At 39.8% G+C, this 16,994-nt stretch overlaps 2 protein-coding genes across 3 annotated transcripts; one reads left to right on the top strand and one right to left on the bottom strand.

Annotated features, from left to right (window-relative positions):
- Positions 1-23: 23 nt before the first annotated feature.
- Positions 24-1,416, top strand: cunh14orf119 (chromosome unknown C14orf119 homolog). Its single transcript, XM_023421801.2, has 2 exons — positions 24-801; positions 899-1,416. The coding sequence occupies exons 1-2, from the start codon at positions 496-498 to the stop codon at positions 1,070-1,072; spliced, it is 480 nt and encodes a 159-aa protein (XP_023277569.1). The 5' UTR covers positions 24-495; the 3' UTR covers positions 1,073-1,416.
- On the bottom strand, positions 1,412-16,525 carry LOC111666474 (uncharacterized). 2 transcript variants are annotated; one of them, XM_023421800.2, is made up of 56 exons: positions 16,351-16,525; positions 16,134-16,207; positions 15,980-16,024; positions 15,811-15,835; positions 15,539-15,607; positions 15,350-15,439; positions 15,178-15,246; positions 14,974-15,069; positions 14,672-14,758; positions 14,457-14,555; positions 13,830-13,895; positions 13,633-13,722; positions 13,439-13,525; positions 13,262-13,351; positions 12,969-13,058; positions 12,640-12,726; positions 12,346-12,408; positions 12,192-12,254; positions 12,029-12,097; positions 11,842-11,925; positions 11,629-11,715; positions 11,123-11,206; positions 10,941-11,009; positions 10,753-10,842; positions 10,531-10,620; positions 10,345-10,434; positions 10,193-10,255; positions 10,045-10,107; positions 9,891-9,953; positions 9,731-9,799; positions 9,547-9,630; positions 9,258-9,344; positions 8,313-8,396; positions 8,133-8,201; positions 7,894-7,983; positions 7,673-7,762; positions 7,490-7,579; positions 7,339-7,401; positions 7,175-7,237; positions 6,540-6,608; positions 5,955-6,038; positions 5,718-5,804; positions 5,481-5,564; positions 5,268-5,336; positions 5,042-5,131; positions 4,875-4,964; positions 4,695-4,784; positions 4,490-4,579; positions 4,317-4,397; positions 4,066-4,128; positions 3,590-3,652; positions 3,345-3,491; positions 3,060-3,179; positions 2,894-2,935; positions 2,741-2,788; positions 1,412-2,140 (listed from the first exon to the last, which is right to left on the bottom strand). In XM_023421800.2, the coding sequence occupies exons 1-56, from the start codon at positions 16,436-16,438 to the stop codon at positions 1,590-1,592; spliced, it is 4,887 nt and encodes a 1,628-aa protein (XP_023277568.2). In that variant the 5' UTR covers positions 16,439-16,525; the 3' UTR covers positions 1,412-1,589. The 2 variants fall into 2 exon arrangements, with proteins under 2 accessions (XP_023277568.2, XP_087034257.1); XM_087178131.1 differs by lacking the exons at positions 8,133-8,201; positions 8,313-8,396; positions 9,258-9,344; ... (6 more) ...; positions 10,531-10,620; positions 10,753-10,842 and having other exon boundaries at positions 16,351-16,524.
- Positions 16,526-16,994: the final 469 nt, after the last annotated feature.

Raw genomic sequence — 16,994 nt, 5'->3', positions numbered from 1 at the left:
TCTGCGCAAGCTTGATTCCTACAGAACAAAGCTAGTTAACTGCGCACTCTTCCTGTATGTTTTATGGCAAGATTAGCGCGACACTCGTCCAACATCGCTACATTTCGGTTTATATGGCAGATTAGGTGATTTAACTCTACGTTTTAAAAATCATGGCTACACAAAACAATCCATGTTATGAGTAGTTAACGTTGATTGTGATGTTGACTTTAAATTCAGACTCCGGCGGTGGTATTGCTTAGATTTACGCTAAGCTACATGACGCTATCCCCAGACCAGAGGAATTGCTAATTACCAACAACACAGGAGTAGCTGTTTTTTTTTTTCTATCAGGCTGAAACAAACGTGTCTAGCCAAAGGTTTCGCGGATCAATAATGTCAGCCAAAGCTTAAATTAGTAATAACAGCAGCCCACTAACAGCCACGGACTCAAAGCCACAGACATCCTGTAGCATTCACTCCAGGTTCAGAGGTTCAACAGAGGTACCACCGACCATGACAGCACAACACTGGACCGGTGCTACCGGCTGCTGCACTCCCAGCCCCGAGGACTTTCCATCAGCTCCCCAGAGTGTATTCAGCCCCCCTAGCCTCGAGAACCTGTCCTGCGCTTCTCCGAGTGCGGGTCAAGTTGGAGACCCGGAGCCCATCTCCTATGTAACCCTCCAGGAGCAGCGGTGTGTCCTGAGCTGGTTCCAGGGATGGACCGCCACTCAGAGGGACCGGTTCTTGCAGGACCTGCTAGGGAAAGCTGTTCCCGGGAAAGTGTGCACCCTCCTAGATTCACTCAATACACTTCAGGTATTTTCTGCACTGTCACTTCCAAACAGATGGTCCAGAGAGTGTCATGTGTTTTCTGACATTTAACAACTGCTTTCTGTTTTTGCACCCTGACAAGGTCAGAGACCGACTACCAAACATCTTTGAATGCCAGCTGCGCCTGTGGAGCCAGTGGTTTGAGTCTTGGAGAGAAGAGGAGAGGAATCATTTCCTGCACATATTGGAGGAGCGGGATCCAGTGTTTGTAGCCCACTTCTACAGCAGTGTAGCTGGTACAGCAGGAAGAGACTGAGCAATGTTTGCATTGTGATAGAAAATGTGACATGTGGTGGAGAGTGTGTATTAGATCTGAGATAGTTTTTCTTTTTCGGAGGAATGTTTGTGTTACTGTGATGGGACTTGAAGTTAAACCATTCATATTAAGTTCAGAACTTTATGTGTAATGGGTGAAGCGCTGCCATTTAGTGACCCAGTAGTGGTAACTTGAAATAAACAGGTTTAACATCTGGGTGTATGACAAATAAACATACAGGCCATTTTTTCTCTACTGGGCCTATTGATTAAGACACCTGGAATGGCATGGACGAGAGGACCAATCCTTTTTTACACATCAAAGATTAAACAAAATGCATTGTTTTACGTTGTCTGTGTTTTTATTGTCTGAAACATACAACAGCAGTACTAACAGAAGTGTGTGTAAGACCTTTTCTACATTCTCAGGGACTCTTTTATTACCTACTGCGATGACTACAAATGAGTTAAATTGCTAAGCTTTGACACATAGGACAAAATGTAACTTGCACAGTTCTTTATTTTATCCAGTCAGCTGATCCCGGATTAAGTAAAACTATTGGAGCCGGATTTTCAACCTCATCAACACAGTAATTGATAAATGGATGAATTTTGTCTGTAAACTTTTGACCTACAAATGTGTACATATGAGTTCTGGCACCAGAGTCGTAAAAAGAGATCTGCCCGGCCTTGTAGTCCAGCAGAACACCCAGTTGAAGAGGTTGCGTTGTAATTGAAATAGAAACAGGTCTCTTATCTAAAGCTCTATGCTGGCCCTGTTTGTTCATCACTATAGTCCAGTAGCCATTTGTTGGACTGAATGGAAATGATCCCTTTCTTGGAGCAGATTCACTGGACATGCCAATGTGGTAACAAAGCTTCCCAGCTACAGACACCTCCCAGTAATGTCTGCCACTTGAGAAGCCAGACTTGCCCAAGGCAGCGAGAACCACATCAAACCGGTTTGGATTGTCGCGGACAAGTATTTCCTCAGTAGTGGACATCTCAGTTTTATCTGTTGACAGATATATTCTTGGGTGTGCCGTGTTCGGATCAAAAGTCATCTTACCTGTAAATAGAGAAAATGTGGTGGATCATTTGTATCTTTATATCACATTTAGAAAGGAAATCGACAATAGGAAAATTTATTATTGAAATATGTCAATTTCATAAAGTTGGGCAAGTCACAAAAGACATCAAAATACATATGGTTGAAACTGAAGCATCAGATGCCAAAATATCCTGACTTTTAGTACTTACTATGGGTCAAGCTCCAAAAACAACTGGGTCCTACATTTCCCATAATGCAATTGTATAGCCTGTTTCATTAAACTCTCTCTGCCCGGTAAACCCCACAGCTTCAGTTTGTAATGTAGGTTCCCTGTTAAAAATTAGTAGTCTCCAAGCCCAAGCTGAGGCAACCGTGATGATGTCACTATCAGGGTCGTTATCTCAGACGTGACAAAAACCTCCCTCAGAGCCACGTAGCAAGTAAACTGAATTTAGTTTGTAAAGTTGGCGGAGTGACCTGGAGAAGTCAGCTGTACAATCAGATTTAAACACTTATAAATCTGTTGAGTACAAAGTGTGTGTGTGTGTGTGTGTGTGTGTGTGGTTTTAAATGATAACACGAAACAGAAATGTCGAAAAGATTAAATGTGCGACTCACTGATATGAATCGTCTTATCTTCCACATCAGTTAGTTTGTCTTGAAGATCTGGGGAGAAAATAAGAACAGAACATTTTTTTTAGTGTGTGTGTGTGTACGTGTGTGTGCGTGTGTGTGTGTGTGTGTGTGTGTGTGTGTGTGTGTGAGCGTTACCTTGCACTCTGCTCTCAAGATCGTTCTTCTCATTTTGCAGGTCTAGCATTGAAACAGAAAACAGCATTTCATCAATAATCAGTGGAGCAGCTGGTATCTTTCCTCCGTCACACTGTGTGAATGGACTGATTGTGTGTATGAGCATTTCCAAAGGGGTTGATCATACTGTCGTAGTCGTCCTGCAGTCTGTGATTGTCCGTGGTCCGTTGGTCTACCTGCTGCTGCAGCTGCTTGACCAGGGCGTCCTTCTCCTGCAGCTGCTGCTGTAGGTTAGCTGAAGGCTTGTCTGTTTGATGAGATGTATAACTGAGAAAACACATCACATGGCACACTGGGCCTCAAGGATAGTGTCCCACTATTAAACTGCCTGCTTTAAGTCAACCGTTACCTTTCCTCTGTTACATCCTGAGGAATCTACTCATTTTCAGTACGAGCAGAGACGTGAACTTACTGCTGTTTTCAGACTGCAGTTTTTCATTCTCTTCAGTCTTGTCTTTAAAATCCTGCTGCAGCTGTTTGAAGGCAGCGTCCCTCTCCCTCAGCTGCCGCTGCAGGCGATCTGCATCCTCCTGGCTCTGTTGCAGTTGTCTTTTTAAATCTGTTTGATTAAATATTCAGTGCAAACACTGCGTCACTGGCTCTCATGGACAGACGTGTGCGTCGAGGGTGACAATAAGGTCACGTTGAGGATCTCACCTTCACAGTGGGTGTTGGCTTCATTGCAGCACATTTTCAGTTCTTTGACCTCTTGCTGTAAGTCTGACAGAGGGAGGGGGTCGAAAACAGAGGCACGTATCAAACACCGACCGACATTATAAAAGTGATGGGCAAGTTTTAAAGAAGTTGTTCAACATATTGGGAGTTAGATGAGAAGATAAACACCACGCTCACGTCTGTAGGATAAATATGAAGATGCTGCTGGTTAGCTTAGCTTAACAGCTTAAACTTAAAACAGCTAGCCGGGCCAAAGGTAGCAAAATCCACCAACCAGCACCTCTACACTAATTAACACGTTATATCTCATTTCTTTAATCTGTACAAAAAAAAAAACAAAGGGTAAAAACAACATGTTGTAGTTTTATGGGGGATAATATCTCAGACAGTTTCTCAGCAATAAGTGAATTCCCCAAAATGTAAGCTGGTTTTAAGAGGCTGCAGTGTTCAGTACTCACCTCTATTTGTGATTTCCAGCTTTTTGTTCGCTTTTTGTTGCAATTGAAGTTGCAGTTCCAGGTCTGAGAGAGGAGACAGAAATAACCACAACTAGATTCCAGACAGAAGAGGAAAGTTTCAGGATGTTTGTTTTAGAAAACACATGAGATTTACTCTTTACATGTTAGCCTGAGGAGTATTTATATCATCTATTCTAGCGTGCACAGAAAGAAAATAATTGTTGGATGACAGCAGAAACAGATTGACCAACCATTGATATTTTTTTCCGCAGCTTTGGACGCCTTTTTCTGAGCCTTTTTCAGCTGCGCCCTCAGATCAGCGATCTCCATTACTAGCAGAGACACAGACACGATGTCACTTTGTGCTTTCAGGAAACAAAAACAAACACGACACCAAACATCGGCAAATAAGACACTTTCTTACTCGAGTTAAAATTCTTTGCATCTGTGTCTTTGAGACGAAGTTCACTGTCTTGCAGTTGCTTTTGTGTCAAAGTCAGTCTCGCCTGAAGCTCTGAAAAAGGATTTAGTGCTCAATGAAACACAAAATCATGAAATCGAAATTTCAAAATGTGTCTCATTTTACTTTATGGTGTTTTACAATGAAACTGTCACGCTTCGTTCTTCACCTGCCATATTCTCAGCATATGTTTCATTGAGGGTTGATATTTCATCCTCCAGTGGTTTGATTCTCTGGTGAAGCGCAATTATTTCAGCCGCTAAAAAAACAAAAAAGCTGCTTTTAGTATTCTGAAGCTAATTAATAATTTTCCTCCTAATTATGTTTATTTTTCGAGCAAAACACTTACACAGATTAGGAATCCTCATGTCATGTGATTCCAGCAGCTGCGACTTCTCTGCTATCTGACGTCTGACGTCGTCCAGTTCATCCTCCAGGGCTTCAAGAGAGACAGAATGATGGATGTTTTATTTCCTCAAAATGTATGAAAAAGGACTAAATGAGAGGATTTTCCACCTTTGATCTTGTCTAACAGAGCCTGTCTCTGATTATCCTCTTGCTTCTTCAGTCTTGCTATTTCATCTTGCTGAGTGAGGAGCTGAAACACTGACAGAAGAAAGGTTGGATTCGTTAAATTCACTGGATACATGACCACAAGGCAATGGCAGAACTGTTTCCTTTTACCATTATATATATATATATATATATATATATATATATATAAATAAAGATAATGACTCACCCAGTTTGGTATTTTCATCTTTTTCATCTTGAATTCCCTCGACGAGATAATTCAAATGGTCTTGGAGTGCTGCAGACAACAGACGTGGGAAACCATCATTTCATATGAGACACGTGTATTTTATTTATTTTCTTCATTCATCTCAGAGGTTATACAGCGTTGTCGGTCTGGAGTCCTCAGTATATGCGTCCAAGACATGTTTCTGTCACTCACCTGTGATCCTAACGTAGTCTGTGTCGTTTGCTGCAGCATTCATGTACTTCTCTATCTCTGTTTGTATCGTGATAATCTGTAGAACTGAAAGAAGGGTCACACATTAAATGATAATCCTGTTCTAGCACGTATTCATCTCCCATGTTGACCATATGTGTCGTACATATCAGTGATTTTGCTACATTTATTGATCCGTGTAAATATGAACGATCTGTAAACATTATGTGTCCCACTCACGTCTCTGTGGTTGAGTGCTTCTTGTTTTCAGCTCCTCTGTTTTTTTGGCCAACTCCTTATTCTTTTCCTCTATTTCTGCTTGAAGCTCTACAGAGAAAAGAAAAACTGTGTTTAAATTTACATGCTCTCCGCTCCGCGTGCCTCACTATGATCATTATTTAGTAGTTTCTCTGCTACTGAGCTGCACTGTGGTCATATATATATATATTACAGTATTTGGCCATGAAGCAAACTGACCTTTTATCTTGGCTTTGGATTCAGTTTTTTGCAGTTGTTTCTGTAACTCCTCCAGTTGCATGGTCAATGTAGAAACTTGAAGAGCTGAAAACCACATTTAAAAACAGTTCAACTAAAACATAGTATTCAAATTGTTTAAAGTTTTGCCTCATGTTTAAAACTTTCTATGCACAACAGCATTTAAGAAAAACATGAATTTCCTGCATTTACAATCAGCTGTTTTCCCACAACATGATCAAAGGATCTGTTTTTTGACTAATATGAACCATATCAGCAAGTTTTATGAAATCTACTAAATATTAATGTGATCAAGTTTGAAGGACTTGGTAAATATTACTGTGCATTTTGAACCCTAAAAGACAGGATGATCATGAGTTAATAGAAAGAAAATATGAAGATGTATCTAATAAAATCCTTCAGGCTTTTAATTTTATACACAGGAACCAGAGATATTTATTCTCACCACCTACGTCGCATGCAACACAAAGCGGGCTTCCACTCACACATGGTCGGGCACGGGAAATTGAGAGGCCGGAAATGACCTTTGGTGATTTAGCAAAACAGACACACAGCTCCATCACTTACCGAGTGTGGTGACACTGTCAGATTCAGACTCCAGCTTCTTCATGTTGTCGTCCAGGTCACTTTGCAGCTCTACAAGGACACATTCATGACAACGGTTGATTCATCTTAAATCGGATCAAAAGCCAGACTTTCTCTGAATAAACACAAAACACTTCTGCTAATCTCCTTTTAGCTGTTCATATCTGCTCAGCAAGACTTTCTGTGTCCGTCCTCTCTGTTCCCAACCCATCTCCTGTCACCGCACGCGGATGATATTGTCATAAAAACCTGATTCGCAGTTTGTTTGACAGATTTGGAAAAATGTCAATCTCTTAGATTTTCTGGAGATATAGTATCGATGAAATGACACTACAAAAACATTTCAAAGATCGACTTGAAACCTCTGAACTCCTTCCAGTTTATCAATTACAGTTCCAGTTTATCTGAGACTCTTTCATTTTTGTGTGACCGTAAAAAGCTTCCCATCTCCAAATTATGGGAATTAAAAAAACTGAATCTTCTGGAGGGTTTGTTTTGTAAAATCTTAAGTAATATTCTTGGCGCCTTCCCCTCCACTGTTCAGACCTGGACCTATATCTTTTTTTTTTTTTTTACAATTTCTTTAAAATAATCAATAAATTAAATAAGTTTCTCACTTTTAATCTCCTGCTCATGACTGGAACACTGTGCCTCCGTCTGGTTCAGTTTACTCTCCAGAGCTGAAACAAAAAACACACTCACATTCAAATTGATTGTCTTTTTTATTTATTTATTTATTTATTTCCTGTTGCAGAAACGTCCGTGTCAGAACTGAACCGACCTTTGATGGTATCCTGATCACGAGAGTGCTCCTCTGCTTTTATCTTCAGTTGCTCTCTTAGCTCTAGAAAAAGTAAATATGGTTCAGCTTCAGAAGAAGTTGCAGATAACACGTGTTTTTCGATAATGTCAAAGGGAAATAAGACACTCACTGGTAATTGAAGCAGAAGTTTTCTGGCCCTCATTTTGCTTTTCTTCCTGTAGCTGTCTGAGCTGGTTGTTCAGACCAGTGATGCTCAGAACTGAGGAACACGGGAAGAACAGATGATGCAGAAACACGTTTCAGATTATTTCCTCAACCGTGAATGTCGACGTCATGTTCCCTCTTTACTCACTCAGTTCGGCATTTTCCTGATTCTTCTCCTTCAGCTCATTGACGTATCTCTGCAGCTCGTTCTTCTTTGTATCAAGATCGTTTTCAAGCTCTGAGGCAAATTTAAAAGCAGTTAAACTACATCTATTAGTTGAATGCAGGATACAGTACTGACAATATTACAGACAACCTCATCATCAGGTTGCGATTTAAATGCAAGGGATTTTTGTCGGAGAAACTTACGGGTCACCTGCGTTGATTTTACTGAATTGACGTCTGACAACTGTCTTTGCATCTGCTCCACCTGATTCTGCAGCATCATGATCCTCAGCACTGAAGCACAACACAAGAGAGCGGAGTTTAATTCAAGAGATGCTGTAATAACAGAGCCCCCCCCCCCCCCCCCCCCCGGTCAGTGGGAGGAAAGTAAAGGATGCTCAGCTCGTCTGCGACCTTTCTGCTCATGGTTATTTGACACTCACTCAGTTTTGTGTTTTCGTTGCCTTTCTCGTCTGTGTCACTGGTGAGGCTGTCCACTCTGGACTGCAGCTCTGGGGAGAAAGTAAAAGGTTTTATATGGAGACAACATGTTGTCATTTGTGATTTAATGTTTCACATTATGTCACTCTGAACTGCGTCAGTGACGTTCAAAATAGACTTACCTTTTATACGTTTATTTGCGGTCTCATTGGTACCTTTATTCTGAAGGTCCCAGATTTCATTCTGCAGCTCAATGATTGTTAAAACTGAAACAGAGGAGCAGGGATTTTAACTGGGTTCATGGCCTCAGAAATCTCCTTCACCACAATTGGTTAAACTATAACCAATTGCAACTATGACTTAATTATACACTGATACTGAGACCATTAATTTACTGGCTGCTATCACGGCTGCTGTTGTGCCCCCATGTGGGATTTTTGTCCCATGATTTTCAAATAAATAAGATGTTGATTTTGACTTTTTGTGAAAAGTAATTAAAAGAAGGAAATGAAAATACAAAAAAAGGAAGAAAACATAAGTAAAATAATTAGTTTGTGAATTTAGCACAAAATTGGATATTTGTGTAACACTTTTATTTTCATTTAGAAGTGATCATATATTTAAACATTATCATATTTACCATTAGGACATAGAACAAGAATAAAAACTTAGAAATTACCTCACATATATATAAATATATATGAAAAACTTTTTGCATACTATAGGCTCAACTTGCAATCACACTTATAGTGAAGTAATAATAATTGGTCTCAGACGAAAGATGGTGTCCTTCAATTTTTATAGTGGCGTTATTATAAATATGAACAAATCACAGAGAAGTTAAAGTTCTAGTTTGTTATTTAGAAAAGAAAAGTCATATTTTCAATGAGTGTTTAAAAGATTTTCCTGAATTCATCGTTCACTGCGGTGATAGTTCCAGGTTTGTCGCCTCATAATTTCAAACTTTAATTTGACCAGTTGCCATAGCACCCACATCACACAGAGCAGCTGATTTCACAGAGGTGCTGTGTGCAGGTGTGTCTCGTGTCCGCTCCTCTGTTCCCTGCGGCTGTGATGTTTAACTGTGACCCCCGCGTGATGACACTGCATCACAGTGACGTACTTACTTATTTTGGGGTCGGCAATCACTCTCTGGATGTCTGCCGTCTTGGACTTCAGCTCCTCCTGCTTCTCCTCCAGCTGCCTCTGCAGCTCTGCGAGGGGACACAGTGAAGCCGAGGCAGAGAAGAATCAGACCATTTTGCTTCAAGATCATGTGACTGATAGTGAAGTAAACTGTGCCGTGTTTGCTCCTGTAAATCTTTATAAAAGGAAAACTACTTCTCCATGCACAACTAAGTGGTTAATACAGATACATTTTAGTCTCAAACACTGACGGTGATTGCTGTTACCCACCTACGATCTTTTCTGGTTCTTCTGTGGTTGAGATCAGATCCGTCAGACTCTTCAGCTCATCGTGCAGATTTATCACGGTGAGAACTGACCCAGAACAGAGTGAACGTCACGACATGGTCTATATTTCTGACACAATCGGATGAAAACTGAGCGGAGGACGCCTCCTATGAGGGATTTTACTCACTGAGTGCCGCTTTAGAGTCTCCGGCTCTGTCGAGTTCCACGATCTTCTGCTCCAGTTCAGTCTTTGTCTCTGATAGAAACAGACACTTAAGATAAATCAGACCTGAAACTAAAACCTGAATCATCAGAGCCTTCGACTCAAGTCATATTTCATTGCTTACCCGTATATCTTTTCTCAAGACTAGAGCATTCTTTACTCTTTAACTTCAGTTTACTCTGCAGATCTGTTGAATGAAAAGAGAACGGCAGGTCATCGAAGGCCTCCTTCAGAAGAGTCTTACCTACGAATATCATATTCAGGAAAGGCCAACTCACCTGTGACCTGAGCCTGAGTAAGTTCACATGCCTTTTGTTCAGCTTGAAGCAGATTCTTAAGGGCTGATTTAAAACAAAGTAAAAGTTAGTTGGTTTTTTTGTTGTTGTTGTTGTTGTTTTGAAATCTTCTACATCTGTCGAAACTTACTCTTGATCTCGGCCTGATCACGTGAGTACGTCACCCTTTTCGCCCTCAGCTGTTCCTGCAGCTCTAGAAAAATTCAGTTTTGCTCGAGGTTATCAAAGAGCTAAATGTTGTTTCAGGCATTCAGCCGTCACACGTGAAACTGAGATACTTACGAGTAATTGTTAAATACGATGTGGTGTTATCATTGCGACGTTCCTCCTCTAGGTTTCTGAGTTGGTTGCGCAGATTAGTGACTGTCAGAACTGAGGAACATATTATATCACATTATAAAGAAATGCTTTTTAAACTACTGTATTTCTTGATAATGAATGTAGACACCATGTTCCCTCTTTACTTACTCAGTCCGGTGTTCGTCTCATTCTTCTCATGGAGCTCATTGACATAGTTCTGCAGTTCTTTCTTCTTGGCCCCAAGATCATACCCGAGCTCTGAGAAAGTTACAAAGTCCAACACTATAATCAAGATACAACTCAACTTTCTCTGTCTGCTGATGTTTTCTATAAATAGTGCGGCTGTTGTAGAGATGCGGGGATTTGTAAAGGATTGTCAGAGATACTCACCGGTTACCTGAGAGGTTCGTAACACATCGAGGTCTGCCAGCTGTTTCTGCAGCTGCTCCACCTGACTCTGCAGCGTCATGATTTTCAGCACTGAAGCACAACACGGCAGAGAAAGCAAAAATGTAATTTAGTCCAAGAGATGCTGTTTTAACACTGTCAAGAACTTTTCACAGCTACTTCAGACTCACTCAGTTTCGTGTTTTTGTTGCCTTTGCCATCTATGTCGCTGATGAGGCTGTCCACTCTGGATTGCAACTCTTGGGAAAAAAGTAAAAAGTTTCTTTAATGTAAATTCCATTTAGTCATTTCTGACTTGACTGTCAAATAATTTCACTCTAAACTGTAAAATTGGCATTTAAAATAGACTAACCTTTTATACGGTCACTTGTGGTCTCATTGGTACCCTTATTCTGAAGGTCCCAGATTTCACTCTGCAGCTCAATGATTGTTAAAACTGAAACACACAAACACGCAGTGAGTTTGCTTATATTCAGTCTTGTGATTCCAGACAGTTTAATGCTTTCCTGTGGGAGCGACTCTCAATGTCACCGGACCTACATCCATTTCTTCCCAGCAACTACTGACTAGTCTCTATTTTTTTCACAGTCTTAGTGGTAGAGGAGATTGTTTCTCTGAGTCTGTGATTTAATAAGTCAACAGCTAATCACACGATTAGCAAACGGGACTGCACAGCACACACTTTCTACAGGTGACGGAGAATTTAAGGCACAATTCAGCGGTGATGGTTTAATCTGAGACCTTCACCCCCACATGTGGTCCAGGCCCCAAGGTTGTGACTCAGACAAAGTAAAAACATTAATGATTAGGACGTACATAGTGACTCAGATCGTCAGAGAATCAAATCAGCTAGCTTACTTATTTTGGGGTTGGCAATAAGTTCCTTTATTTGTGCATTCATGGAGTGCAGTTGTTCTTGCTTCTCCTCCAGTTGCTTCTGCAGCTCTGTGAGGGGACAAAAGAGAAGCAGAGATCATTGAGAACACACATTTCTCAATGCAACAGTTAATGGTAATGGTAATACAGATACTGTACATGGTTGTAGGGTCAAATGTCCACTGTGTTACTGACCCGAGAGGCTGTCTGGGTCTTGTGTTCTGGAGATCAGATCCGTCAGAGTCCTCAGCTCATCGTGCAAGTTTATCACGTTCAGAACTGACCGACAGAGTAAAAAATCGAAATCACTGCATGGTCTTTAATTCTGACACAAACAATCAGAAGGACGTCTATCATGGAAACTGAGAAGGATTTTACTCACCAAGTGCCGCTTTGGAGTCTCCGGTTCTGTTGAGTTCTGCGATCTTCTGCTCAAATTCAGTCTTTACATCTGATAGAAAGAGACACATGAAATAAATCAGACCTGAAACTAAACCACGAATAATCAGAGCCTTTAACTGAAGTCATATTTTTTTATAGCTTACTTGCATATCTTTCCTCAAGTCCAGAGCATTCTCTACTCTTTAACTCCAGTTTCCCCTGCAGCTCTGTCATGTGGAAAGAGGAAGTCAGATCAAAGTTCTCACCTAAAATTGTACTGTGAAAAAATCTGACTTCTACGGAAAAAAAAAGACTCACCTTTAATGTCAGCCTGAGCTTTGGCATAGTCCCTTTCTTTGGCTTGAAGCAGAGTCTGAAGACCTGATTAAAAACAAAGTAATGTACAGTCACACATTTAACATGAAAGAGAGAGTAACATACCAGGAGAGGATCATTTTGTCACCATGATTATACCCCATCATAAGAAGGAACCACAGATATGTTTTTCCTTGGTAACTTAGTGTAAATATTAATGGATAGTCCTTAGAGAAAAAGTGTTATCTCTGCTTTTCTGCATGAATTTAACAACAGAATAAGAAAAGCAGGACTCACGGCTGAGTTGGTTTATTGGTGTTGTCTGCTGTTGCTCATCATTATTCAGCTCTCTCAGCTCTTTCATCAAGGTGATGATGTTCAAGACTGGTCAAAACACAAAAACAAAGACTTCAATGTATTGCGGATACAATATTTAAAATATCAAGAGTACATCGCCCAGATTTTGGAATATACTTTATACTTTAAGGCTATAATTTACAGTATTTTGTTTTTGTATTTTAAATGAATATATAATAATTCTATTACATTAAACTCTTTATATTAAGCTATAGTTATAATTCATGAATGCAGAGATCGGTCTGACTCTTTTTCACAATGGTACTTACTCTGTTGTGACTGGCCAGGCTCGACTTCCCCTAGTTGTTTCTCTAAGTTTTCTTGTCGTCTCTTCTCCGCGTCCAAATGAGATTTCAGCTCTAGGATGAAAAAAAAGAACAGTATTTAATGCTTTTCTGACTTTGCTGTAGAGTAACTAATTATTATTATATTTTTTATTGTAAATATAAACTCTTGTTTATAGTTGATTATTTCATAATATGACACTAAATGGACAAAAGTGTGATTTTCAATTTAATAAATTTAAGTAAACCAAGTTTCGCAGAGCTCCAGGGTCATTCACCTTTAAGTCGGGCATCAGATAATGTTTTGGAGCTCGACATTATTTGTCTAATATGCAACATTTCAGCCTGCAGAGTCAAAATTTCGTTGGCTGGAGAAAAAAAAAAGGAAGAGTCAAATTAATGCTGCAGTGAACAATAAGAAGAAAAAAAGAGATTTTGTTGAGCTGCACACTTACTAAGGTCTGTGTTTCTCTCGTCGCGATTCAACTGTAAAATCTTCTTTTTAAGGAGATCAGTCTTTTCTTTTATTTGCCTCTGGTAATCTGAAAAAAGAAACAAGAATGCAGCCGCCGTGCAGCTCTACAAAAAAGGTATGTCCATATGAGAAGAGACAGGATTTACAATCGAGACAAAATGTTTATGGACTCACCAGCAGCACTAGTACTGGATTTCTCAGTGTGGAAAGTGATGAGCTTCTCTATCGCTGCAATCTTACTGCTCACAGCAGTCAGCTCCAGGACTGGAGGACGCACCAGAGAATATGTGGCAGGAAACAGACAGATCCTGATTTGTTACTATTGTTAAATTATACAGGAAACATTAACAGATGTGGATGGATGTACTGACCAGATGAGGTCTCGTCTTCTTTGCGTTGCAGCTCGCTGATCTTCCTGTCCAGTTGTTGTTGTAGAGCTGATGAAGTGCAAGTGACGAAGCAGAGAAAGAAACATAAGTACAGACATAAAACTAAACTGCTAAACAGAAAGAAGATATAAAGTGAAATCATGTTTGAGCAAGACTGTAACTTTTGCCACTGCAGTAACATATGACAATTATAAGCTAATGCTAGATGCTACTCTTAAACTACTAACACAATTTAGCAAATTTTTGCTAAAATTGGTTGTTTAAGCTAAATTTAGCAAACTTTTGATAAAAATTGTTTAGCCAAAATGCTATGTTATTGTTAGTAGCAAAAATTGGGAAGACTCAAAGAGTCAGTGATGAGACACAGTAATGTGTGTTACACAGCATTATTTCCTTTTACGTTTGCTAACATTAGCTAACATTAGCCCTCACAAGTTAGTGGTGATATCAAACCAAGTGAGGATGTGGCAGCAAAACCACTGAGTGCATTGAATTGAGCAGCAGTGGATTTTATTGTTAAAGAGTTTGGTTATTTCTTGTTAAATAGTCTTGCTTCAAATTTTTGTAGCTCAACATGGAAATATTTTAGTCAACCAAGCAGCAATTTACCGATAATTTTACTGTTGTGCTGAAGACCAGTTTCTCCTCTTCTTGATACTTCCTGTTCTACATCCCAGATCTGATTTTGCAGTGAGATGATCTGAAGAACTGGTCACACACAAACAACCGTCAATTCACAACCACTTTCTACGGCATGAATTTACTGAGAAGGATCAGTGTCTTCTGCTTAGCTGTTCCAAAGCGTCGTGAGAATTTGAACTTACTTAGTTCTGAATTTGTGCGGGTTCCTTCAATTTGCTGCTGCTTTGCATTCAATTCAGCAACCTTCTCTTGCAGCTCACGCTGTAGCTCTACAACACACAAGTTACATATGAGAAATTTTCATTCCAAGAAACTCAGTTTGAAAAAAGACATTCGCACAGAAGCTCCCAACAGGACTAGCTTTGAAAATATCCAGCAGTGATACTGGAGTGTATTGTATTGACAGCAAAGGAAGATTGTCATGCTAAATTATAAAAACTTTGCCAGCAGATGTAGAGCAAAGCTTTAAAACGACAACACTCACCTGTGGGGCCAGTGGTGATTTCAGAAGAATTAGCAGCAAGTTTGATCCTGTTCTCTAACGTTTTCACCTCCCTGGTGAGTGCAAGGATTTTCAGAACTAGAAAAAAAAACAAATTTGCATTAACAAATGATGAAGAATATAAAGAAACTGTGACATTTACTGAAAAACTATTTCAAAAAAGAGGTTTTAGTTTCGTGAACTTACCCAGAAATGTGTCACTATCAAACTTCTCCAGCTCCTCTTTCACTTTATTCTGCAGCTGGGTTTGATAAGCTGTCAAGGAATTATAGGCACATTTTAACATTTGTCCAGCTGTATCATGTCCACATGTGCCACATACTGTATGCAGAGTGGAGGTTTACAATGGAAAGCTTACAGATGGTAATTGTTGAGGTTGTCGAAGTGCAAGTAGCAAGCTTCAGTCTCAGCTGTCTGACTTCCCTCCTCAGCCCAAAGGCTTCCTCGTCTGTCGGAGAGTGTAGAGTTCACAGTGTATCAGAGCAACAGTAAGCCCACCGCTCCTAATTAGCAAAATACCTCAAGTCCTAAAACAATGAATACTTGCCTAGTTGGCTGTTGTAGAGAGTTGTCTGCTGAAGTTGCCTGTTCAGCAATGCTAACTGTTCCTTCATACCTGACAAGGCAAGATACCGATGTTAAATTAAAATTGAGCAAAACGAATGAGTGAAACATCACACTGTTTTTTTATACATTGCTATATACACCACTGCATGTCAGCCCTAACCAACTATGTGCATTAAGGCCAAACCAAAAACAATTTGCTGTATGATTTCTTTGACATGGCCATTTTGTTTGGTACTATAAAAAACCACTCACCAGAACAGGATTTGATAGTAATTGACTGAAAGAGAACAAAACATAACAAATTATTTGAGATAAATATAAAAGGAGACAAAGAAAAGGTTTTTGCGTTATGACGAGTTAGCACAGTGACAACAAATCACACAAGAGACACACGTAACCATCAAAAGTATTCAGTACATACCGTGACATTTACATTTTTGGGATCAATTCCATCTGGTAGTGTTATCTGAGGCACAAAACAAGGTAGAAGACAGTATATGTAACTACGAGGACGACCCAAACTGCTACATCAAGGTTCTTCTCACATCAGATAAGTCACAGTTTTAGGGACTCACTGGGATCCTTGAAAGGATTTTGTCCAACTCTGAAATTCCTCCATTTTTGACAAGAACCGTCTCAGCATGTTGGACTGAGAAAACAGAGAAGAACCACCATCAACAATCAACTGAACGTAAGAGTCAGGGTTTAAAATATTTCCATTATATTCACTGCTAATATATATAATATATATATTATATATATATATAATATAGATGGATTAATGTTCCTCACCATGTGTGTTGTCAGAAGCTTGAACGATACAGGAGAGAAGCAGGGGAATCCAAATGAAGTGAGAACCTCCAGCCATCGCCTGTCTCATGTCTTCTGAAACTTTCTTCCTCTATCAGGAGATCTATAGCTTTTTATACACTGCACCCTTCAGATCAGTGTCTGGTGATTGGTGTTGGCTTCCCAAAAGATAAATTGCATCAGTTACGATAATGCAGACATTTTTATTTGTCCTCAGCAAGCACTGTGGGTGTGATTCGGAGAAATCAGTCAAGGTTCAAAGTTCAGTGGCCAGTTGCCAGTGCAAATTAAAAAAGTCTAAAAACAAACTACCATAAAGATACGGTTTTAAAGGAATACAGCAGCAATAACGTAAAATTGATCAAACCACTTAAAATGTATGTTGACTGAAACAGGACAAAGTGGTTTGTTCATATATCCCACTTTTCAACCTGTGCCTGCATCAAAATAAAAAGAAGAAAATGGTTTGTTTAATAATAATACACGAGTCAGCAACATTTCAACAAGTGACTGGTTTTGATTTACACTATTAACACTGAGTAAATGATTAATGTAATTAATTAACTTTGTGATGGCACAATAAAACATTCACCACACTGAGCCGTTCCCCCGAGCCTGGCCACTGC

Source organism: Seriola lalandi, unplaced genomic scaffold (genome assembly GCF_002814215.2).
Source record: "Seriola lalandi dorsalis isolate HSWRI2012SDOR001 ecotype SW California unplaced genomic scaffold, Sedor1 jcf7180002054677, whole genome shotgun sequence".
Taxonomy (NCBI): Eukaryota; Metazoa; Chordata; class Actinopteri; order Carangiformes; family Carangidae; genus Seriola; species Seriola lalandi.
Note: the sequence above shows the minus strand (reverse complement) of the source record. Positions and strands in the feature narration are given on the sequence as shown.

What these genes read in the sequence shown, in the direction of transcription:
- cunh14orf119 (XM_023421801.2), top strand. Translation starts at nt 496, where the DNA reads ATGACAGCACAACACTGGACCGGTGCTACCGGCTGCTGCACTCCCAGC. An exon ending in ATTCACTCAATACACTTCAG is followed by an intron (nt 802 to 898) that starts GTATTTTCTGCA and finishes CACCCTGACAAG; the next exon opens with GTCAGAGACCGACTACCAAA.
- LOC111666474 (XM_023421800.2), bottom strand. Translation starts at nt 16,438, where the DNA reads ATGAGACAGGCGATGGCTGGAGGTTCTCACTTCATTTGGATTCCCCTG. An exon ending in GCCTGGCCAGTCACAACAGA is followed by an intron (nt 12,727 to 12,968) that starts GTAAGTACCATT and finishes TGTTTTGACCAG; the next exon opens with TCTTGAACATCATCACCTTG. An exon ending in TCTTGAGAAAAGATATACGG is followed by an intron (nt 9,800 to 9,890) that starts GTAAGCAATGAA and finishes TGTTTCTATCAG; the next exon opens with AGACAAAGACTGAACTGGAG.